This window comes from Abramis brama, assembly GCF_963993115.1.
Source record: "Abramis brama genome assembly, chromosome: 11".
Classification (NCBI taxonomy): domain Eukaryota; kingdom Metazoa; phylum Chordata; class Actinopteri; order Cypriniformes; family Leuciscidae; genus Abramis; species Abramis brama.
In genome coordinates, this window is record NC_139973.1 from 22,246,709 (window position 1) to 22,272,695 (window position 25,987).

A 25,987-nucleotide genomic window follows, 5' to 3' on the forward strand; every position below is an offset into this window, starting at 1 on the left:
TCAAAAAAACATGAACAAAGTAGTCCAAAGGATTTGTCAGACTTGAAACTTCCACATAATACCTTTATTGGAGGACCAGGCAGTAATTTCAATAATTTTGTGAATTTATATTTCATTCTGCCAAAGCTCTTATATTTAAAAATATAAGAACATTATTAAAATTGCAACTGAAAAAAAAAAAAAAAAATTAAAGCTGCAGTAAAGGGAAAGGAATTCAGTTAATAAAATCATTCCTCACACAAACCATATTGTATACGGAAACAACTTTTGTTGCCATTCTTTATTAAGCTTGACTGCCATGGCCACTATGAACTGTGTTATACATGTGTAATGAAAAATATATGAAGACTTTTTCAAGAGAATTATTTTCATGTCCCATGGAAAAAAACACCATACAGGTTTGGAACAGCAGGGACTGAATAAATAGCTTTTATTTTTAGGTAAACTTTAATCTTCACAGCCTTTAATCTTCATTTTATATTATGCCAACTGATTGAATCAGTCATGTTAAAACACAAAATACAAGAAATAAAACAACCCAACAGGTTTATCACCATTTTGTTTATTTGGCCACCAGTTTACTTTATCAGTCAATTTAAATGCAATGGAATGCTTGTTCTCAAACATGTTTCAAAACCCAAATTCCTCCCAATATAATTCCCAAACCACCCCTTTCTTCAAATGTCACCCCTGAAATTCACCCCTCCTAGAAAAATAAAGACAGAACATGAGGGTTAACCAAATCACACACTCATAACCCTGAACCCTGACATAGGGGAAAAGACTGATTAAGCTGGTTACAAGCACTTTCTCCTCCCCGTCACACTGATCACTCAGATGTTGTCAACTAGCAATGATTGGAAGGAATCTTCCACTAAGGATGGAAAGCAGGAAGGGTATGGGAGATGAGTTGTCCTTACAAGATGACAAATCTTTGCCATTTCAGTAACTGATATGGAATCTCTGATGGCACTCAATGAAGTGCAAAAAAAGGTTTCAAATCATCCTCCCAGATGACCAGAAAGCTGAGAGGGCCAACTCTGCCCCAGGTATAAAAACAACAAAAGTGCTGTTTCTGGGCCCTTCAGTATGCAAGGTTATAAAAAAGAAAATCATTGAAATATAAAATTAAATAAAATAAAACTAGTTCTCCATCTTTAAAAATAATTCAGTAGCAGGTTAAAGATTTCGAAAAATATAGAAAATGACAATGTGGTTTGACAGCAAAGGAACAGGGAAGGTACCTTAGTTTGTCCTCAGCTAAGTTCTGCATGCACTGTAATAGCAGCCCATTATAATAATTTTATTTCCACCCTATGAACATCAACATATAGCCCCTCTGCCCTGAAATGTCTTTTCATTCAGATAACAATCAAGGCAGAATAACTAGCCTCCCCCCTCCTTCATGGGTAGAGTATTACCAGTATTAAGCTGCAAAATCTTAAAATCATAGTCCCAGGATCATAAATTGAGTTAGGGGACAGATAAAGTTTAACAGATTACCATTACAATTGAACCTAAAAACTAAATATAGTTTAATGCCAGAAATCCCTGTAAAATAAAACACTTCAAAGAGATAGTTGTTGTGGGCAGAGAGGCACTTCTCTGGGCTGCAGACGGTTGGCCAGGGTGGTAATGACAGTACAGGCTGACAAAGGACCCTGTAACGCCCAGTGGCTGTACGATTAGTTAGGAAAAGCTTTAGTGTTCACAGACAGGGAGGTTTAAAGTGGAGGTGGTGGTGGTGGTGAAGGGTTTTGTCTCGCCTTTTCCTCCTGACTCTTATAACTCATCGTGTCCCTCTTCCACATCAGAATCATCCTCCTCTGCATCATCCAGATCAAGATCCTGTGGAAAGCACAATATATTATTTTTAGAATCCATGTAAAAACAAGGCTGTTTTAGTGCAATGGAAACTACTTTTATTATTGCCCACCAAAACAAATATTTTTCACAGCCAATTATGACCATCTCTACCAGAAGGCCATTTGTACTAGCATGAATTCAATTTATCAAAACTAATATGCCCTGCCACAAACATGCCAGTAATCCCTGCAGAAAAAAAAACAAGTGCACGATACGTTCACGGGACTGAGATCTGTTGTCACCAGTGTTTGGTTGCAAAGCCCTTTCCTCATAGCTGGAACGTGTGGACTAGCTATCATTGACTGACTTAGTCCTGTCAGTTGTGGTAATAAGTGGTTGGGGGAGGGGGAATCATGGGGTGGGACTAGAAGGTAAACAGCTATAACAGTTGTGTTGGGAATTAGTGGCGATGATAATGTTCTACAATTAGACTTCCCCAAAGAGGAAGCAGGGAGTCTGGAATGGATTTCTATGATCCTAGATCAGGGATGGGCAACTTCGGTCCTGGAGGGCCACTGTCCTACAGAGTTTAGCTTCAACCCTAATCAAACACACCTGAACAAGCTAATCAAGGTCCTCAGGATTACTAGAAAATTACAGGCAGGTGATTTTTTCAGGGTTGGAGCTAAACTCTGTAGGACAGTGGCCCTCCAGGACCGAAGTTGCCCATCCCTGTCCTAGATGGTGCCTAAACTCTGATAACATTCGTCTCAAAGACTCTGGGACTGAGGACTGATCTGGACATCACTGAAGCCAGCGTGAAAGGAAATAAGGTGGAAGTTTAAAACTGAATGACACCCAAACCACCAAAAGGTTGATGAAGGGCCACTTTAAATGAACACTGCATAAACCAGGGCCTGTTTACACCTGGTATCAAGATGAGGTTTGGTCGATCGGATCACAAGTAGACCAGGGAGAAACACCCGTTTATACCTGGTATTTTAATCTGTTTCTTATCCACTTCTGTCCTGATTTCTTTAAGGGGAGGGGTCTATATGTGGGTAAATGTATGGGCTTTTTCAGATCTTTCAATCTAATGGATGAAACGAGCGTGCACACGCACGGTTATGCGCTTGTCTATAGGCCTATAACTTGAGGAAACCAGGGAGCTGCTATCTATATGCGGGGTATTGAAATTGTTTTTGAATGTGCACTCACTCGAATCAGTCAAATTTGCGACCACGGGTACTCCCATGTATAGGGAGTAGCAGTACTGACCGCACATTTTACAAGATGGCATTTGTCAATGACACTGATGCTGCATGGAGCAGAGCAGACCCTTTCAGTCAATAAATTCTAGCATCCGTTGTCCAACTGAACTAAATGGTTTTAATTTCCACAAAAAAAAAAAAAAAAAAAAAAGATTGAAGGGGCTGTGCCATGGTGGGCAAGTAAAGTAATAGTGTACAAGTGAACAGACTACCGCAGCAAGCCTATTTCAAATGCATTCGACCACATGAGAGCCTACACACGAATGCATCCGGTCAAATTAGTTTTTTTTACTACCTCTGGAAGTGGTAGAATGTGGGCGAGCTCAACAGATTTTAGACCAGGTTTACAGCTATATTTAGCGTCGTACACTTGTGATCGGATTGACGAAAATGCTTCTTAATACCAGGTGTAAACGGGGCCTCAGGCTCTTGACAATTGCCTGTCAGACAGATTTGCAGCAGGGTCTTTTACCCCCCTGCAGAGGAGGACCAGAGCCAGGAATGCCCATGAGACAGACAGCAAACAACTGCAGCTCCACAAGCAAACTCTTCAAGCTTACAACCAATATTATGCCAACTATTGGTGAAACATTGACTATTTATATTGACGATGCTAATGACAAATTTAGCAAATTAAAATTCAACAAAGTTAAACCAAATGACTGAAAAACTAAATTTAATTGCAGTAAAGTTATACATACATCTGATTCTTCACCCTCATCTCCAGCTGGTGCTCCACCTTCTTTTCCTCCACTCTCCAAAAACTTTGTGAATCCATCTAGTGTTCTCTCACCATTGTAGTCAATTACCTACAGAAAGAAAGAAAAAGACATAAGTGACAAACGTTTCAAAATCAAAAAAGCATATTATTAGGGCCCAAGCCCTGAAAGGGCGAAGGCCCTATTGTTTTCGTAAGGATTATTAGGGCCCAAGCCCTGAAAGGGCGAAGGCCCTATTGTTTTCGTAAGGATTTTTTTTTTTTTTTTTTTTTTTTTTTATTCATTATTTTTTTTTTTGCCTTTTTGCCACTTTTGGGGCCCTTAACATGCTCAAAAACTCTTGAAACTTTGCACACAGGTCAGAACCCGCGGCCATCAGGGCCGGACTGAAGCTGGTACCCGGGCGTGGCAGGGGGGCTCGACAGCGCCCCCTGGAATGGGGTCCGAAATCTTGGTCCATATATCAAACACGCTTGCATGTAATAATATGAAACTCAGTACACATATAGATCTCATCGGGCCGAACAACTTTCGTGCTCTAAGTTTTACAAAAGCCCAACAGGAAGTCGGTTATTATACGTTGTTTGGAAAACGCATACAATGGAATGTGAAATACTCCTCCTAGGGAATTCATCCGATCGCCGCCAAACTCGGTGTGAATGAAGTCAAGACATTGAGGATGAATTCTTGCGAACAGATTTTTGATATCTCGAACGGTTTGGCCGTGGCGGGGAAACGAATTTATGGCGAATAATGGGACACAGGAAGTGTGTTATAACTTCTGCATACATTATCTGATCTTGCTGAAACTTCAGCAGTGTGTTCGTTGTAAGAGGCCGATCACATGGATGTGACCTTTGTGAGTCAAAGTTATAGCGCCACCAACTGGCAACAGGAAGTGTGTCACTTTCAAAATGCTTTGAAATCACTTTCTTATTTTTACCCGATTTGCTTAAAACTTTATGTGTATAATGTAGACACACGGCAGATGTAGACCTGTGAAAGGATTATTGATATCTTAGATACTGTTGCCGTGGCAACGCATCAAACTTTAATATTCTTTTCGGATGCTTTTGAGACTCTTCACATGCTTGAAAATGCATGAAACTCGACAGACACATCACATTTATTATACAGTAGACATGTGCAAAGTTTCAGAAATGGGCGTGGTGGAATGGCTCAGTAGCGCCACCTTTAGTCAAAAATGGGGGCTTAGTTTTACATAGAGTCACAAAAATCGGTATGTATATTGATCTCATCGAGCCGGACAACTTTCTAATTTACATTCATTAGCTCCAAACAAAAGGAAGTCAGATATTTTAGTTTGAATGTGATTATTTGGAGAATTTTCTCTCTCTCTGTCTGTCTCTGTGTGTGTGAGGGGTGGGAGGGATTTGTCTGTTGAGTTTAATGTTTGTTTTCAAGGTTTCAGGGGCTTTTGGGACCCTTAACGTGCTCGAAAACTCTTGAAACTTTGCACACAGGTCAGAACCCACGGCCATCAGGGCCGGGCTGAAGCTGGTACCCGGGCGTGGCAGGGGGTCTCAACAGCGCCCCCTTGAACAGGGTTCTAAAACTTGGTCCATATATCAAACATGCTTGCATGAATTAATATGAAACTCGGTACACATATAGATCTCATCGTGCCGAACAACTTTCCCCTGGTCAAGTTTTACGCCAGCCCAACAGGAAGTCGGCAATTATGGGTTGTTTGGAGAACGCTTGCTGTGGAATTTGAAACACTTCTCCTAGAGAATTAATTAAATCGCCACCAAACTCGGTGTGCATGAAGTCAAGACATTGAGGATGCTAAATTGCGGACGGATTTTTGATATCTCAAACGGTTTGGCCGTGGCGAGGACACAAATTTATGGCGAGAAAAGAGAAACACGAAGTGTTATAACTTCTGCACACATTAACTGATCTTGATGAAACTTCAGCAGTGTGTTCGTGGTAAGAGGCCGATCAGATGGTTGTAACTATTGTGAGTCAAAGTTATAGCGCCACCAACTGGTAGCAGGAAGTGTGTCACTTTCAAAATGTTTTTGACAAAAGTGGGGGGGTTAGTTTTACCCACAATTACAAAAATCAGTACGTATATTGGTCTCATCGAGCCGGACAACTTTCTAATATACAGTTATTAGCTCTGACCAACAGGAAGTCAGATATTTTGGTTTGAATGTGGATTTATTTGCAAATTCAGCCTCTGCTTTTTACCCACTCCTGCTAAGTGTTTTTTTTTTATTCACACCAAACTTTCAACATGATGAAAATACATTAAAGATGCTAAATTGAGAACGGATATTGAATATCTCAAACGGTTTTGACATGGCGAGGGATTAAAATAATGTCAAAAAAGGAATCAGAAAACATCTCATATCTTCTTAAAATTTAATTATACACCATTTATTTTTATATAAAATTATACAAATATCAGAACTAAACCCAGAACTAGTTTTGGGTTTATTCAGTTTTTTCAATTCAAGAATTATGTACAAGTTTAACCCTCTGAGGTCTGAGCTGTTTTCTGGGCCCTGGAGGTGTTCTGACATGCTCTGACATTTCTGGTTATTTCTGTTACTTGTGACATTTTCATGGCTAAAGTCTAATTACACTGTATTCAGCACAAACTCTGCTACAATAATATATCAGCAGCATGTATGTAAAAGTTTGTAGTTTTGAGATAATGACATTTATGCGTGGTTTTTGAAAATACAAAAAAAAATTCTCACTGAAATAAGGCCATGAAACCCATACTGATTATTTCTTCACAAGACTTTTGAAAATTGTATGACGTAGCCTAGAATATTTGCTGCAAAACTATGTGAAAATCACCCTGACTGCTCATTCAGATAAGACAATATATTGATTTAAAAATTTTACAACGTGTTTTGTGTGAAAAAGCCTTATGCGAGAGCTCATTAATATGTAAGCTTTTCTCACCTGAGAAAGACAAAGAACCTCCCCTAACGGCCCTATTAGGAGCTATCAGGCCCCTATCATTCTGAGCAACCTTGCACAATACTGTAAATGAGGAGATTTAAAAAATAATGGCTTTTAAATTGTTTGGATTTATTTACAACACAACATAATCCAAAGATACACAACAAATGCCAAAAAAGCACTTCAAAGACAGAGACCTTTGTGCCATTCCTAAAAACATTGTACATACCTTTCATTTCCAAGATTTTCACTTTACCATGTTCACGTACTGAGACTCATGTGAATGTTGAAGTCCTCAGTGGCATCTGGGACCTGAAAAAAAAAAAAGTGAACATACTGATATCAAGAGAAAGGCCTGCACGATTTTGGAAATAAATATTAGATTTTTCTGGTTAAAATTGCTTTTTAAAATTCCTTTTTAAAATTCACAGAATACACACACACACACACACGTTTCCAACGATATATAATATAATGAACACCAGGTTTGTTGTGCCTTGTAGGCATAAGGTATATGCGCAGTGCGGATAAAATAATAATAACAATAAATAACCTATAGCAGCCTATAAATCTTCCAAAAGAAGCTAGAGAAAAATATATTGATTATCATGTTACTTCAAATGTTTCCATCCGTTATGATGATATGAAATGAGATAATAATAAAAACATGAAGCCGTTTGGTGCGTTTTGCTTTCATCCAAAATATGATACATTCAAACGCGATCGCTTGCAAAATATGATACATTCAAACGCGATCGCTTGCAAAATATGATACATTCAAACGCGATCACTCTCAAATATAAAACATTATGGTTACCATAAACATATCTATGTTTGAGCAGATATCCACAAACACAGTAAACACATATGATACATTCAAACGCGATCGCTTGCAAAATATGATACATTCAAACGCGATCGCTTGCAAAATATGATACATTCAAACGCGATCGCTTGCAAAATATGATACATTCAAACGCGATCACTCTCAAATATAAAACATTATGGTTACCATAAACATATCTATGTTTGAGCAGATATCCACAAACACAGTAAACACGGGTCTAAATATTATAATATTCCCCATATATCTAGCAACAGTTCAGCTGCAACGTGACATTTATGCAACAATAACAAACTAGGCTATGTAAGAATTTCTTACCTTATCTTTCTTGTCTTCAAATCGCGTTCTTCTTCTTCTGAGGTAGCCTAAATCCAATGTAAGCTCAGGCACGTCTTTCAAACTCGACGAAAAGTGAAGTGAAGTGTTTTGTTGTTGAGGTAACGAGCGCGTTCGCGTTCCATGTGGAGATTTGCATGTGAATATCTTTTGCGCGAGTAGGCGTGGCCAAATTAACTGTAATGAGCAAGCGTTTGAGAAGCTGGACATCTTGTTGGTTTTATACAAATTACTTAAACAGAGAATATTTGTTTTCGTTTTGAATCCGATCATTTACAAGTACACACTTAAATGTTTATAAAGGTATATGGCTCATAAATGTGTGACAAGTATTCGCTGAGTTTTGTTTCAGTTTATAGACGTGCTCAAGAAAAAAAAGTTCACCGCGACGGAGAGGCAGAACGCACACCCTGTTTATTTTCTTTATTTTACAAAAGCACAATGTTTTGATTTGATTGTAAGTGGACACATACAAAAGGAGAAATATCACAGATTCTTTTTTTATATTTCTTTTTTCTGTATGACCATAAATGATGGAGTAATTTAAGTTTATAGTGCTACAATGTGGAGAAAATCCGGCAAAACGCGTCGGCGCGTTTGTCGACCTCAGAGGGTTAAAATCAGCCAGAATGCGCTATTTAGTAAAAAAAAAAAGTCATACATAGGGCTATACTGCCCTCTTGTGTTCAAAATCAGGTAGGCCCATTGTATATTGTATTTATATATAAATATAATAGCGATGTGACTGATAATTTTTTCCCACTGGTTAATCGATGTGTGACACCGCGGCGGGGGCTTTTAAATCGCTAACTTAAAGGGATACTCCACTTTAAATTGAAAATTCTGTCATCATATACTCACCCTCATGTTGTTTCAATCCTTTATTAATTTCTTTCTTCTGCTGAACAGAAAGGAAGATATTTAGAAGAATGTCAGTAACCAGACAGTTTCTGGTCTCATTGACTTCCATAGTATACATTTTTTTCCTACTATGGAAGTCAATGGGATCAGAAACTGTCTGGTTACTGACATTCTCCTAAATATCTTCCTTTCTGTTCAGCAGAAGAAAGAAATTCATAAAGGATTAAAACAACATGAGGGTGAGTATATGATGACAGAATTTTCATTTTAAAGTGGCGTATCCCTTTAAAAGCGAAAGTGAAATACGGACGTCCAGTAGGAATGAACTAAAAAACATTCACTCTGTTCTGCTCGTTCCTCACTGTAGACGCGTTATTGCCCATGCAGCCGTGAGCATTTTAGTTTCATTTAAAAAATAGCGCCATTTCGGGGGTGGGATTGCTTGAATGTTTTTTTACAAAAGCACAATGTTGTGTTTTATTGCGAGTGTACATAAATATAAGTAAACAGTGCAGTTTAAATGATGTCCTGTATGAACAAACCGACGGAGTAGCCTATGTTTCCACTGTTCGATCGTACACACACACACACACACACACACACGCACTCTTGACATCGCAGCCGGTTCATTACAGCCGTAATAAAATATAATAATAAATAGTCAACCTATTTGCAGCAAATGATAGTAAATTTTAGATCAATATATTTGTTTTCCTTACAATTTTAATTAACACTAACTTTATTCTCATCTGAATTATAAATAATTTATTTCTGTATAAAATAATACTACCATTAAAAAATACATTTGATTGTCTTTTTTAATCAATGGAGAATGTGTGACTTAAAAATAAACAGATTAGTGCTCGGTTTGAGGACAAGAAATGAAAACCAATGCAATATGATGAATGTCCAAAAACGTTCGCTCTTCTCTGCCCGTTCCTTGCCTCGCCATATATATATATATATATATATATATATATATATATATATATATATATATATATATATATATATATATATATATATATATATATATATATATATATATATATATATATATATATATATATATATATATATATATATTAAATGGCAAAAGTGGGGGGGTTACCTTTACCCACAGTTACAAAAATCAGTACGCATATTGGTCTCATCGAGCCGGACAACTTTCTAATTTACACTTAATAGCTCCGACCAACAGGAAGTTGGCTGAAGCTGGTACCCGGGCGTGGCAGGGGGGCTCAACAGCACCCCCTTGAATGGGGTCTGAAAACTTGGTCAATAGGTCAAACTAGCTTGCATGAATTAATATGAAACTCGGTACACATATAGAGCTCATCGGGCCGAACAACTTTCACACTCTTAAGTTATACGCCAGCCCAACAGGAAGTCAGTTATTATGGGTTGTTTGGAGAACGCTTGCTGTGGAATTTGAAACACTCCTCCTAGAGAATTAATTCAATCCCCATCAAACTCGGTGTGCATGAAGTCAAGACATTGAGGATGCTAAATTGCAGATGGATTTTTGATATCTCGAACGGTTTGGTCGTGGCGAGGAAACGAATTTATGGCGAGAAAAGAGAAACACGAAGTGTTATAACTTCTGCATACATTAACTGATCTTGATGAAACTTCAGCAGTGTGTTCGTGGTAAGAGGCCGATCACATGGATGTGACTATTGTGAGTCAAAGTTATAGCGCCACCAACTGGCTGCAGGAAGTGTGTCACTTTCAAAATGCTTTTGACAAAGTGGGGGGGTTACTTTTACCCACAGTTACAAAAAACAGAATGTATATTGGTCTCATCGAGCCGGACAACTTTCTAATTTACAGTCATTAGCTCCGACCAATCTGCCCCAAACTTAATATGTAACATGCAAGAAACATGGTTGCAACACATAGCTAAGTTCTAAAGCATGCTAGAAATGCCAAAGGAAGTTGTTGTAACTTAAGCATACAATGTCCAATCTACCCCAAACTTCACACGTTTGATAAGAGTTATCTCCTGAACACAAGTCCATGCTCATATTCAGATATAGTCATAGCGCCACCTGCTGGCAACAGGAGGTGACGTTTAACACTGTTCTGGACTCCTAATAACAAAAAAAGTGCCACCAACTGCTAAACATGTTAGCAACATACTTGAAACATGCCATCAAATACTTAGCTAAGTGTTGAAGCATGCTATTACTGCAATTAAATATGAATTTGCTGTAACTCAGGCATGCAATGTCCAATCTGCCCCAAACTTCACATGTTTGATAAAAGTCCTGCACTGAACACATCTACATAGCGATATTCAGATATAGACATAACCCCACCTACTGGCAACATAAACCGACATGGTTAACACAGTAATGCAGTACTAACCACATAACTACTGTGTACTAAGCATGCTAGAAACATACTAAACATGCTAGCAACTACTATATATATACCTCCTTAAATGCACATTGCCCAACCATGCTCTGTCTTCCTAAAGCCACCGAGTGACGATGGCACGAGTGCGAGGGCCCTTTCATCGCTGCTTGCAACTTTAATTATTATTATTATTATTATTATTATTATTATTATTATTATTATTATTATTATTATTATTATTATTATTATTAATTTTAACAGAAACATTAACGGCCTATTATTTTTATCATCACCCATCCTTTAAAAGTAAAACAAAGGGTGGATTTGTTTACAAGGGAGTCAGAAAACTGTCCCAAGACATCTCAGTAACTTGTTTATGGTGTTGGTCATAGTTGGGTAAACTTGCAAAACTGGGCTCTAGCAAAGATTCATTTTAGCAGTAACTTAAAAGTAAACCCAACACACTCATTTACCATAGTGGTCTTTTATTGTCAACATCCATGGACATGCATGGCTTCCAGTCACTGCTCGGTTTCCTCAAAACACATTTTAGAATGATGAGGTTTTTAAATTCCAGAATTAAATCCATGGGGTACCTAGATCTCTCTATGAACCTAGACAAGGGATGAATTCACTGGGCCAGGAGTGTCTCGTTTCCACCGCATGTGTTGTGAGGCAGGCTTTATCTCAGCATTTTTAAATCTGGAAGCTAATCATTACCAGCAAATTGTTTGTGGCAAAAAAAACAAAAACACCATTCAAAATTAGGAATACAAACTTGTTTAAAAAAAAAAAAAAAAAAAAAAAAATGGGGGGGGGGGGGGGGTGGGGGGGAGATAAAACCACATAATTAAAGAGTGCTGGACATTAGCTTCCTGACTCAAGTGTGCCACAAAATACAATACTCGAGTGTGGCACATGCAAAATATATACTATCCCAAGCCAAGGCGATGAATATATACTAAGCCAAGACGATGAACTGACAAAACATGGCACACTTCTGCAGCGGCATACAGATCGAATGAACTGAGTGCATTGATATACATGAACAAGCAATGGTTAAATTGGGCCGGGGCTCTCCGGGGCTCAGCCCCGGCACATAAGCCTGCTCGTTTGTAGTCAGTTGCCTACTGGAAATTGTCACATAAAATTTTATGAAAGTGATGCTTTTGAAAACATATTTCTGATTATAAATGAAAGATTTTGAAATGGCATGTCTATTTTGTCTCGAGGGAGCTGAGATGAGAACAATCGGGACACGGCCGTATTCTTGTTCAGCTGCTTAATCTCGTTGTCAGTCGACCATGATCGCGCACCGCTCGCACATGCCATGCGCATCTAGGTAGGCTACTCCGACACGGATAAATGTACGCAGCAATAATGAATGTTCCTGGGAGATCCATAGTTGCGCGGGATGTGGAAGCGCGCAAAAGTTCCAGAACCTTCTACTGCCTTGGAAAAACAAACAAAAAACAAAACTCACGAGCTGCTGGCCACCGCTGCAGCAGCAGATCAATTTTGTCAAGTTCAGCACAACGTTGGTTGTACAAAAAGTGTCCTGGCCTTGAATGACAAGGAAAATATGTTTGGCACATTGTATGGGTCACTATATCATAACAAAGTAATACAATGTGTAATCAAGCATTTTATATTTAATATGAGGGAAATAGGCTACACATGCCGTGGACGTGACAAGTCTTTAACTTTTAGGTGGCAAAATATTTTTGTAATTCTGTGAATTACACTGCAAACCAAAGTAATACCACCGGATGAAGAAGGGTTGGCTCTCCACAGAACATAACATTCATTTTATTTTATTTTTCATGTTCGCATTTATGAGGAAAAAACAATGTTACGGACGGAACCGCTCTGAAAGCGGCACTAAAAGACTGTTTAAAACTTTCACTGAGACCTCAAACAGAAAGCACAAAGCCTTTCTTTAAAATGAATTTCATTTTGTATTAATTGTATCTTAATTTTAATCAATGTTTCATCAACCAATTGCCTGGATTTAATCAATAGGAAGTAAATATAGTATATAGACAATAGATAATCACGACACGGACGCGCCGGCGAGTGAACAGGGCTGAGTTTCCCGATAACGTTGTCTCTTAGCGCGCTACGAAGACTCTTAAGGTATAACTTAACTGAAGGTATACCATTTCTAGGCGTGTTCCCCAAACTATACCTTAGGAAGCTGCTTAAGATATACCTTCTTACGTGCGACGTTACCGGGTGCTGTCCGTGGCGATGGTGCTGAATTGGTTGATATCGATGGCTCGAGAATCAATTATTCTCTTGTGCAGGGGCTGTTTATGTGAGAAAGCGGTGTTCTTTATAAAATAAGCACTTCATAAATAGTTGAAATTGCATTTATTAGGACTCATGGGATATTATAAAAAATAATCCAAACTATAATAGCCTATAATAGCCTTGCCTACATATTTTAAAATTGTATCATATATTGCTGCCATAATAACCATTTAAATTATTTATGTGCTTTCTTCTCTTTCCCATTTTTGTTCGCTGAGGTGGAGCTGCGATGAAATATTGTTCTTGTAAGTACTTTCCAGCATTTCAGTAAATAAAAGTGTACGTCACGTACGGTGCCCTGCAGTGATCAAAAAGGATTTAAACAGTGAATTACGACCTGTTTGTCAAAAAACAGTAGGTACTAATTTGGCCAGGGATTTTTACGCGGGTTGGGTGAGAAAAAATACTGATATGGATTCGGACGGCACTAAAATAACCGACTTACCCCTGTAAATGTTTAAAATACCGTACGAGCCCATGAGAAACAATATTAGCGTCCGAATAGGACTTAACTGACAGTAGCCTATGCTTTCACTGGCCTTTAAAAACGCTCTTTAATTCAAATAAATTTATAAAATTGTATTATATAATAATATAATTAAAATTCTAACAACAATCAGTGTAATGACAATTTTATTCTTTGCATGAAAACACTTGAATTAGCCTAACTGAACACTGTCTGGGTGTATTAAAACTTCAGAATTATATTCATATAGACCTGCAACAGTGATGAGGTAAAGCTAAGAGTGGTCCAGACCAACCTTCCGAAAGTATGACTTACAGAAGGTATACTTAACTAAGAACGTTTCGGGAAACACGTATTAATGATAAGGTACAGCTTAAGGTGTAACTTAAGAACGACGTAGCGTTAAGAAGGTTTCGGGAAACCCAGCCCTGGACTCTCGTCTCATAAATGAACCGAAACTCAGCGTATAAGTGTAAAAACAAAATGTAACGAAGTAAAAGTCAAAAGTATGCACTATTGATTCTACTTAAGTAAAGTAGGCCTACAGAAACGAAGTATTTGTACTTCGTTACATTCCACCACTGCTGATTAACAGTAATGTAAATGCTAAATGTCCTAATACCTGTTGATACTACAACAATGCAAATATGCTCTTAACCTTGCAGTTTTTCACATATCATGTAAGACTCAATTTCTCCATTTCTTTGCACAAAACTCTCCAGAAAATGCCATAAAGCCCCCCCACATAATAAATCCCAATTTAACCCCTGTGAACAAGTATTAGGAAAACTCCTCTGCCAGGAAAAGTGCATCTATGATATTGGCTAAAACATTAATATTTTTGTCTTTGGGTCATTATATTTCCCAGATTTCTGCTTGTTCTAAATTAGATATAAAGTAGCATAGGAAAGATTACATTTATATGAATGCATTAGTGTAAGAGCACTTGCATGTGAATTTGCACCTGGCAGCATCTCTGAAGCTCTGGGTTTTAGTTACTAAGAAATATATGCTAGAACTTTTCAGTTTCTAAGCTATTTTATTGATAAATCACTGAATAGTTTATAATACATTTCTGCGCTACTGAATGATTCGGTGTGCGCACGATCATGTGATATGCGAACGACTGTCTAGTTTAGAAAGCGATCAACTTTCCTGTACAATAAGCTGTGTAAAACGTGCATTCACACGATCAATTTTGAGCATACAGATGGTATAAGCAAACATATCTTATGGAGCGCTCTGATTAAGCATTTATCTGTCATTTTAACAGAAACGGAGCATAAAGTGGACAAAGATTTCTTATCCTGTTGCACCCTCTATAGGCCATGAATGATCAGCGACTAATCAACGTCAAGCTTAAAGTGTCATGGCAGACCATTAAAGGGGTGGTATAATACCCTTTTCACAAGATGTAAAATAAGTCTTTGATGTCCCCAGAGTGTGTGTGTGAAGTTTTAGCTCAAAATACCCCACAGTTATTTTTATATAGCATGTTAAAATTGACACTTTTTGAGGGTGAGCAAAAACGCACAGTTTTGTGTCTGTTCCTTTAAATGCAAATGAGCTGCTGCACGTGGCACAGAGGGCAGAGCTTCAAGAGCTTGCACTCACACAGACATGCACTGAAAATTTCAAAAACTTTTAGCCTTTTATGTTCAAACCGGATTCAGACAATGATGGAGAGACTCAAGAAGTGACATGTAGAATGCAACAGGACATTTCTGAATGGTTAGTTGCTTTCAGCAAACTGTTTGCAGGCTTTCTTGTGAGCCAGCTTCAGAAGAGGCTTCCTTCTGGGACGACGGCCATGCAAACCGACTTGTTGCAGTGTGCGGCGTATGGTCTGAGCACTGACAAGCTGACCTTCCGCTTCTGCAACCTCTAAAGCAATGCTGGCAGCACTCATGCATCTGTTTTTTGAAGCCAGCTTCTGAACCTGAAGCACAGCACGAGGACTCAACTTCTTTGAATGACCGTTGCGACTGTTCCAAGTGGAACCCATCTTGGAAAACCTCTGTATGATCCTGGCCTGTACTGTAACTCAGGGTGTTACCAATCTTCGTATAGCCTAGGTCAACTTTGTGGAGAGCAACAATTCTAATTCTCAAATCATTAGAGAGTTCTTTGCCATGAGGTGCCATGTTGAACATCCAGTAGTGGTCAGTATGAAAGAATTGTACTCAAAGCACAAATTTTAACTGCTCTAATACAAGATACGCAAATTTGTATGGTCTCGTCAAGCAGACAAAAACATGAAAATGATGAATAGGACATGGCTTTGCATGGTTAAATGACGTACAGCTATTATCACTCAGGGTGTACTCACTTTTGTTGCCAGCTATTTTGACAATAATGGCTGTATGTTGAGTTATTTTCAGAGCACAGTAAATATATACTGCTATACAAGCAGCACATTGACTACTCTAAAATATATCCAAGTATCATTTCTATAGTATTGTCCCTTGAGAAGATATTCTAAAATGTTCACTGAAATGTGAGGGGTGTACTCACTTTCGTGAGATACTGTACATACACATGCATACATATACCAAAAAATGTGTGTATATACACTGCCGTTTAAAGGTTTGGGATCGGTAAGATTTTAAATTTTTGCAAAGCTGCGTAATTGTGAAAGTTTCTCACTTGTTATCGACAAATCTTTCCTTCTCAGGTTAAGAGCCTGGGTGTCGTCCTCGATAGTACTCTGTCCTATGAGGCACATGTTAATAATATTACACGGTCAGCATATTACTATCTGCGAAATATTAATCGTCTCCGACCATCCCTTTCTGTTAATAGTACTGCTGTTCTGGTGCATGCATTAGTTACTTCTCGAATTGACTATTGCAACTCTCTGCTCAGTGGTGTCTCACAGAAACTCATTCACAAACTTCAGATGGTTCAGAACTCAGCAGCTCGGATCATTACACGAACACCTTTGAATGAGCATATAACTCCGGTATTAGAGCATCTTCACTGGCTTCCGATCAAATACCGTATCCAATTCAAGATTTTACTTTTTACTTATAAGGCTCTTCATGATCTAGCACCTTCATATCTGAGTGAACTTCTGCATGTGTATTTACCTACTCGATCCCTCAGGTCTTCTGCTTCTGTGACTCTTGTAGTACCATCTGTGCGTTTGACTACGATGGGAAGTCGAGCTTTTAGTTGTATAGCTCCGACGATTTGGAATACTTTACCACAAGATATACATAATAGCCTTAGTCTCTCAACTTTTAAATCACGTCTTAAAACAATTTTTTTTTTAGATTAGCCTATCCTGATTGATTTTAGTAATGTCGGTGGGTATTGATTTTATGTATTTACTGTTTATTGTTTTGTTGTTTTTTCCTGTTTATCATGTATTTTATTATTGTAAGGTGTCCTTGAGTGTCCTGTAAGGCACCCACAAATAAAATGAATTATTATTATTATTATTATTATTATTATTATTATTATTATTATTATTATTATTATTATTATTAATGTTTTTAAAATAAGTCTTCTATAAAATAAATCTGCTTTTAAAATATACATTTAAAAAAAAAAAACTCCTAAGACAATCTCTTGCATGGCCTTACCGTACGGTCATCACCAGCAGGGAAGAACTTTAGCGTGGGGAAGCTATGCACTTTGACAGATTCAATCTCATTGGCTGTGGAGTCCATCTTGGCCACAACGATGTTTGCGTTGTCTTTGAATTTCTCACCTAATTGATCCCAGATGGGGGCCAGCTGCTTACAGTGACCACACCATGGGGCATCTGGATAGAAAAAAAAGCAAAGGGAATAAAGAAAAGAAATTCAAACAGGTTTGATAAGGCATAAAGGTGAGTAAATGACAGACCTTAATTTTGGGTAAACTATAATTTTAATTGGACTACAAATGCAGAGCAAGTGCAACAAATCCAAGAGCAAGACAGAAGCAATTTGTTACACGGATATAATTCTCCAAAAATGTGATTACACATTGTGTCGGGCATGCTTGGGCATACATGGCTCGACTAGGCCTGTCACGATTATGAAATTTGGCTGACGATTAATTGTCTAAAAAATAATTGCGGTTATGCCGATTAATTGTCAGTTTTAGGGCTTTGACGATTAATTGTCTGTGTTAGGGCTTTGGCGATTATGCCGATTAATTGTCTGTTTTAGGGCTTTGTGCTTCATTCATTAAATAATTGTGATGAATTTAATCCTTTGCAAGTTATCATTTTGCAGTGTAAGATTACAGTTAACACCTTTAAATATTAAATAAATATATTCAATAGCTATGACAATTTGTTTATTAAACTTAGTGAGTGTATAAATCAGCAGCAAAAAGTAATTTTTGAAAACATCTGCACAGTAATTTAATAAAATCTAAACATGTTAATAAAAACAAATGTGCACAAACCATGATAATATGATACGCTTCAAAACAGCGGAACAAAGCGCGTATGCGCATCGCGGGTGCAGAATGATGTGCTTAATGCAACATGGAGTCACAGTGCGCAGCGCTGCACAAGTGCGCATTTAAAAGTTCACGGCACAAAGCGAAGAAATGTCGAGGGTGTATATCAGTCCAACAGTTTATTGATCATTTGTTTCTTCACAGTTTTAAACTCCAGTTATTGTGCGTCTGATGCCAATTCATAGTCCTTGTGCTGTGTAGGCACACGGTAGCGAGCGAGTCATTTAGAAACAGCAAAAAACTCCAGCAAAATAAAGTCATTTTATGCAAATCCACAGCCCTTTATCTACAGATCAAGCATTATAACGTCAATGTCACATTGGAGAAAGTTTTACCGTGTATCCTGTCGTAACCGGACGACGCGCGCTGTTTGAATGCTGAATGGAATGATTGACAGCTGCAGACGAGTTTGTGAACTTTAATTTAACAATGTAAATATACTACTGTCCCTCACATTAAGCTATGGAATGGCTTCAGATGACTTTGAATATATTGCTGGAAAACGTAATTAGTGCTTGTCTATTTATTTTGGTCCATGACTCCCCCTTGTGCCGTAGGCCTATAAAAGAGCGCAATAATCGCGGTTGTCTGAAACAATCGCGATCAGACGGTTATTTAATTATCACGACAGGCCTAGGCTCGACTATACAAAACCCCACTGGCAGCAATGACTAACTATGCAGATAAAAGTACTTGATATTTGTGATAATGATATGACCCATCATGAAATAGTGTTGGATAATGGCTAAAAATTGGCAGAAAGTACAGGGTATAGAAACAGGAATGTACAGGACCTACAACCGTTTCAGGGTGCAGAGGAATACAAAACAGAATAGGAGTAAAGTTGTGGAAAAAAGCAGTTGTGCATCAGGCACTGGTTACTGACAGCTGGATGCATGCTGAAATCCTACCCACTGTTTAAACATTGGACAGATGGAAATCCGAACTTTTCACATGCTCAATTGACCGGCACTCCTAATGCCCGCCCCCAAATGACACAAAGAACACCCTCTGTGCATAACCCAGAGACAAATTCGTTAGAAAGTCAGTCACAGAAAAAAAGTGCCAAGTTTGGGAAGCAAGTTGCTTTAAATAACTCTGGAGCCAAAATGATCTCAGCATTTCCCATTATTGCATGTTTAAGAGATTATGTAAGCATCCTGTGAGTACCGATGCCAGGATTAGCAGTATGCTGGACAGGAATCTTTAGTTTATGATGCCAGGCTTTGAGAGCGGCAATCAAGAGATGCCGCCTTAAAATAAAACAGGCAATTTGCCATGAAAAGTGATCCCTCAAAACAACTGGTCAGACATGAAACTCAAGGACCAGCAACATTCAAGGCTAGAGAACTTGCATCCAAGCAAATATTTTTATATTGAAAAAATAAATAAAAATAATACTTACAAAACTCTATAAAGACATTCTTGGCAGGGTTGAAAGCAACCTCTTCAAAGTTTTTGCCAACCAAGACCTTGACAGGGTTCTTATCCCAGTCTTCAGGAATGTCCTGACTCATCAGATGAGGCTACAGAAAAAAACGACATTAAAATCATTCCAGAGAGACAGAACACATTTTCTTAACATCATTAAACGGCAACATTAAGTCAATATTAGTGTCAAAATTCCCATCCAATGATCAAAATCTGCAGGTTTGATATCACAATTTTCATATCAGTTCATAATATCATTGTATATTTCAAAATTTGATACAGAAGCCCATTTATTAAAAGTTACTACTAAATGTAGCCATTAAAACCTTAAACCCAAGCAATGTTCTCCAACACCTTTAGTTTCCCCTCTGTGAAGGCTGTGCAGAAGGTGATTATGTTCTCTGCTGTGATTTCTGAGGATTCTGGTCTGTATTTGGTCATCTCTTCCTCAAGGGTGATGAGGCGGATTGCTGGGCACTCTTCCTTCTTAAGACCAAAGAACTCCAGAATTCGCTGGTTATCATCCACATCACTGTCAATAAAGATGAAGAGAATCTGCAGGGAAAGCAAATTAGGTTAAATCCAAATGTAAAAAAAAAAAAAAAAACTTAAAATAAAGGGGCACCCACTTTGCCTTTGAAGCCCTCTGCTGCTTTCTTAAATTGGTCCATCTTGTCCTGGAAGTCTTTGGCTGTTTTAGGTACAAACATTAGGATGTGGGATTTGATTTCACCTCCAAAGATTTTTGGGGCAGTCTGCAATGGAAGAATAAGAATCTCAGAATTAACTTCCCCCACCCACAACCTCCAATCTTTAAACACATTGGGCCTCATTTAGCAAAATAACAGAAACAAACGCACATCCGAGCGCAAAAATCATCAACAGGGTTCACATGTGATTTATAAAACATTCGTATGCTGCAAATCCCATCATACGAATAATCATACGTTGATAAATCAATGAAAACAAGTGTCATTTAAATATCACGCCCCTAGAAATTCACGATTTAGAAGCCTTGCCCCTAGAGTTTATGACATGGAGAAATGTAACCCGGCCAAGAAGAGGAAGCATCTCATGAAAGAGAAATTGATCTTACACTAAAAAACACCCGTTAACCTCGTAATTGCAAACAATTATATTAATTTATATGTATATTAAATACCGGTAAATAAAACGAAACATTTACAAACATTATAAACCCTAAACTAGGCTATTTTCCCTTCACTCCACAACAAATCCTTAATTTAACCGTATTCAACACAGAAGAATGAAAAATTAGATATTAAACTAAAATAAAACACATTAGGCTATAGTGGCATTCACATAATTTTAACATTATACATTACACATTATAAACAATTTAGGCTAATGGGCTCACCTCTCATTCGGCAAGAACCCAAATACGTTTCCAAATTTGACATCTAACTTTTGGTTGCTAAATTTATGTAAATAAGGCTTTTTACTTCACTCGTGTTCCAGTATCCATGTAGAACAGCATCCTTCATATGTGCAAAAATATGATTGGCATGCTGATTTTACAGCAGACCATTTAAATTGAGCAGTGTAACTTATGTTTGGTTGACTGCATTTTAGTTTGATGATGAATGGCTGAAATGTCAAGTTGGCAACAGTAGAACTGATATGTTGTGTGCGCGGAACTGTGCGCGCTTGAGGCGCCTGCATGATCAGTTGGTTTTAATAAAATAAAGATAAAGAAAACAAATACAATGCATTAGAGTGTCACAAACGAGCCTGCTTATACTAGTCGCAGTTTTTTTCCTTTTGTTAATCTGTTAATAAATTAAATGAAATATATTTTGTGTAGTCCTATTTATTTTATCCCTTTTATATAGTTCAGTTTATTATGTTTTTATTCTGCAGGTACGTAGTGTGACCATGTGTGAATCCTCATGTTCTGTTGTTTACGCTGCTATTTGTGCATGTCAAGTTTTGCGTAGAAATGGCCGTACGCCCAGTTTTCTGTTGTACATTCGTTTCATAAATGAGGCCCATTCAATTTCACATCTCAGTGAAAATACAAATATGGCAACCTGGGTCCTGTATACAACAGTTCAAACTCTAAATGTCAATATGGAGCAACAAACAGAAATGTGGATAAAAATGTCAAGTGTACCTGCTCCGTGAACTCAATGACCAGGGGAAGCTGGTTGGCCTTGATGAAGGGCAGCAGATTTTCTTTGCTGATCTCTCCATCAAAAGTATTCCGACCCTCATCAAACTTGGGGGGGGGGGGGGGGGGGGGTTGGGGGGGGGGAAGAAAGAGAGAGATTGTTAAATCAAGTCTTATTTACACTGCATTTCTCTGTGTACACAGCAACACAAACCTGGTGAGCATTATTCACTGTAACTGAGTGTTGAGTAGGGAACTATGAATCAATCAGCATAGAAACGTGACTGTAACAGTTGTTGGTCACAGGGCAGCGGATATTCTAGTTGAGACACATGCAGTGGGCATTAATAGCATGCATAAAGCGAGCAGCTGCATTTTGGAATGAGGCAGTAAGGACAATGAATTTCAGAGTGTGTTTGGGTGCCAAGAGACAGAATCTCAAATCCGCTTTAGGGACAGGGGTCAAGGAGAAGTTTAGCCCATTCCTGATTATAGATTTAGAGCACATCCATCCATCCTACTGAGAATGAATCATTGTAGCTAGTTTCTGTAAAGTAAAGTGATTTAGTCTTTGTGAAGATTCGGTTTTATTTGTATTCAGGATTGCCACACATTTTAAAACAATGGATTTCCATGACCGGACTTTTAAGGACTTTTAAAATCTTTCAAATTCACTAATGGATCATGCAGACCGATTTTTTAACTGCTTTTAACAATTAATTGAAGACTCAATTTGCTAACCAATCACAGATCATTAAGGCCTGCCTTGACAAAACTATTTAGAGCAGGGGTGCAAAACTGAGTTCCTGGAGGGCCACAGCCCTGCAGAGTTTAGCTTCAACCCTAATTAAATGCACATGATCCAGCTAATATAGTCCTTCAGGTATGCGTGTTGGAGCAGGGTTGCAACTAACCCATGCAAGACTGTGGCCCTCTAGGTATAGAGTTCCGGTTTAGAGCAAAGCATAACTACAGGGAAAATTACAGAAATTTCCATGTCACAATTCGAAAACTTTATGACCATGGAAACCCTATGGATTTCTGATGGACGATAAGAGTAGAGAGTGAGGTAGGGTGACGTAAGGCCAATCCTTAATCAGGGGATATTTAATCAGCAGTACTCTGAGGTTCAACAACACGCATCAAGTAGTATTGGTCGTGATCTGATCAGAGAGAAATATGCTTGAATTGCCACAAGATTTCATCTCTGTGTGGAGCTGATCTACCTCAGTGTAGGGTGTCCCATTCAGAGTTAAAGCACATCATTTTCTGAATGAAAAAACACTGAATACTTTAATCTAAATCATGTACATAACTGCACATTTCCCATTTGATCATCTTGGACCTCCACACCAAACAGAATCAAGAAAAATCTGATATGTCCAGTTGATCCTGTTTTTCAGGATTATTTTATTAAAATTATTTTTTATTTTAATCAGACAAACTACTGTAGCGTAGCAATGGATGGACAAAACCAGAGAGTTTTTGTTTGACCCAAGCAGAAATGACAGGTGGCAAAATGGGCACATTTGAAAGTGAATTCACTCATGTGGTGCTCAAGTGTTGTAAGCAATGGGTGAAGTCTAAACACCAACATTTCTGCCAAACTTTCAGTTTTTCTTTTCTAGGAAGCTGCGCAATAAAATGTATTAATGGGCTGACATAATGACTCACTGACCCTGATAAACTAGAGCATTATTACATAATGAATTTAAAGGTCAAGGGGGAGATCTGCTGTCAGCTTGAACCGGAAAACCAAATTTATAGTGCGACTGAGCAAAGACCAATAATAGCAATGATAGCATTGCCAGATATGACTAGATGCAGCAGGATCAACTTTCCATGGCTGCACTGAGTACTTGAAAAATTATAGACTCTTATTTCATAATAAAAATAGCTTCTCTTAAGAGCTTGAGGTTTAGCTGATAATATTATATCACCCCTTTGTGAGTTTTTTTTTCTAAAGGTTTGAAAGCATGTGTATGGAAGTAAAATGTCAAATGTTTTTGAAATAAAAAGCCTGTTGAATTGCACTACTTGAAAAAAATAGGCATTACATTAACCATGCTTGCATTTTAATGCATTGTATTTTTAGGGCTTGCATTTTTATGGGCTGAAATTCAACATGGTTGAATATTTAAGCTGTGAATATTTCAATTAAAAACATTTCAAACACCGTTTCATTATTAAAAATTCAATAATCCATATTCACCTTTCATATTTCACTTCCAAAATATTCAAACGGTTTAAAAATACAACCTATAATATTCAACAGGCAATTTTCGGTCCATTTTATTTCGCTTTGCAAATTCGCTGCCACAAATTCAGTGGTTCAAATTCGACAGTAAATTCAACATTGAGGTCCAGGAACTGCAGGAAAAGCAGTAGATTACCGAACATACTCTCCATCTGCTGTTAGTCGATCTCACCAGCAGGAGGTGCAACAGCGCGTGTTGTAGACAAAGACCAGCAAAATTAGAGCAAGTCATTCATTCATAAAACTCACTTACAGCTAGGGGTGTGACGGTTAGTATATAACCGTGAGACCGACGGTTATAGTTGAACACCGTCATTACAACTCTATAACCGCCAAAACCGTGTTATTAAAATATTTTTTACAAACATTTTTTATCATAGAGAATGTTTAAATACTAATTAAAAACAATTGTTAACAGTCTGTGTTATTAATGGTCTACGTCGTTTCCAACTGTATTTGATTCTTTGCCAATCAGCAGAGCATTGCATCGTCCATAGACCGCAACACGGATGGCGGGCGGGTGCGGCTTTGAAATCTGGTTAAAAAACGTTGGTGCGGATGATGAGTTTTGTGACGCGGTTGCGGAAGAACTAATACCCCATCCGCGTATCTCTATTGATAACAACATTGAACACTACACAAATATTAATTTTATTCAAAAAAAAATTGAATAAAATTAATTGATGCAATGATTAAAATGCAAGCATGGTTAATGCAATGCCTATTTTTTTTTCCAAGTAGTGCAATTCAACAGGCTTTTTATTTCAAAAACATTTGACATTATTTTACTTCCATACATGTGATTGTTCTGATCCCTTGTATTAAACTATTTATTGTACCATTTAAAACACTACGACCCATTTAAAACACATTAAAGACCCATTAAAATGTACAGACGGTTAGTAATATCATTTAAAATTTAATTATCATTAAAACCGTGTTTGATTATCGCGATTTTAGATCCTGTTCAGCCAGCAAAAGTCTGACGCAGGCGCAGCGCGCAAAGTTTTTTATTATTATTATTCAAGAAGGAATTGCGGAAGGCAGTGCTCGGGAGATTTTTCAGCCTTTTAAGAGAACCAGTTCTGAGGTGTGGTCATATTTTGGCTTTAACAAAAGTCCTGAAGGAAACTTAATCGAGGATGGTCACCCTGTCAGCAGAACATGCACGAAACTTCAGATCTGCCGAGTCGTCTTGTGTGACCACCACTGTTGTATAGCGAACGCAAGGCAAGTTAACTTTACCAAATACCTCAATACCAAAACTACGTCTGGGAAATAATTGGGCATAAAATGTTGTTTTAAGTTGAACTATTTTATTATATCAATCACTTGAAATAAACGTGAAGCTCCCGTAAAGAAAAGTTTGCAGCAAGTGGCTTTGAGCCAAGAACGAACAAGTTCAAGTTCCATTTAATTTATATTCATTATACACTTATTACACCGATTTTGTTTTACCACATAATTACGGGGACATTGAATTGAGATTAACGTTTTAAATCTTACCCGTTTATAAATCCATTATGTTCAGTGTACAAAACAATCGTTCAGACAAGATGATCACAACAATATCAAACTCTGTAAACAATAAATCAACTCTGATTTAATTTCCAATACAATTAAAAACAGAGACGCAAGACGGCAAGTTGTAGGCTATTTGAATGAAACGAGAGATCGCGTCCGTTGTGATACATGTTGTAACGTCTGTCAGAGAGTTTGAAGTCTGCCCAGATGAAGAACACAAGACAGTGCAAATGAACTGGTAGTTCCACAAGACTTTTATAGATGTT

The 25,987-nt window shown here is 37.8% G+C and overlaps 1 protein-coding gene across 1 annotated transcript in view; it reads right to left on the reverse strand.

Annotated features, from left to right (window-relative positions):
* Positions 1–542: 542 nt before the first annotated feature.
* The window catches only part of p4hb (prolyl 4-hydroxylase, beta polypeptide), a 36,482-nt gene continuing 11,037 nt past the window's right edge, over positions 543–25,987 (reverse strand). Inside the window, exons 5-11 of the mRNA XM_084128087.1 lie at positions 21,944–22,048; positions 20,439–20,564; positions 20,164–20,364; positions 19,784–19,904; positions 17,508–17,689; positions 3,779–3,886; positions 543–1,848 (exon numbers count right to left, since the gene is read on the reverse strand). Of these exons, the coding sequence (XP_083984213.1) occupies positions 1,783–1,848; positions 3,779–3,886; positions 17,508–17,689; positions 19,784–19,904; positions 20,164–20,364; positions 20,439–20,564; positions 21,944–22,048 (909 nt within the window). The 3' untranslated portion in view covers positions 543–1,782. The remainder of the gene's footprint in view (positions 1,849–3,778; positions 3,887–17,507; positions 17,690–19,783; positions 19,905–20,163; positions 20,365–20,438; positions 20,565–21,943; positions 22,049–25,987) is intronic.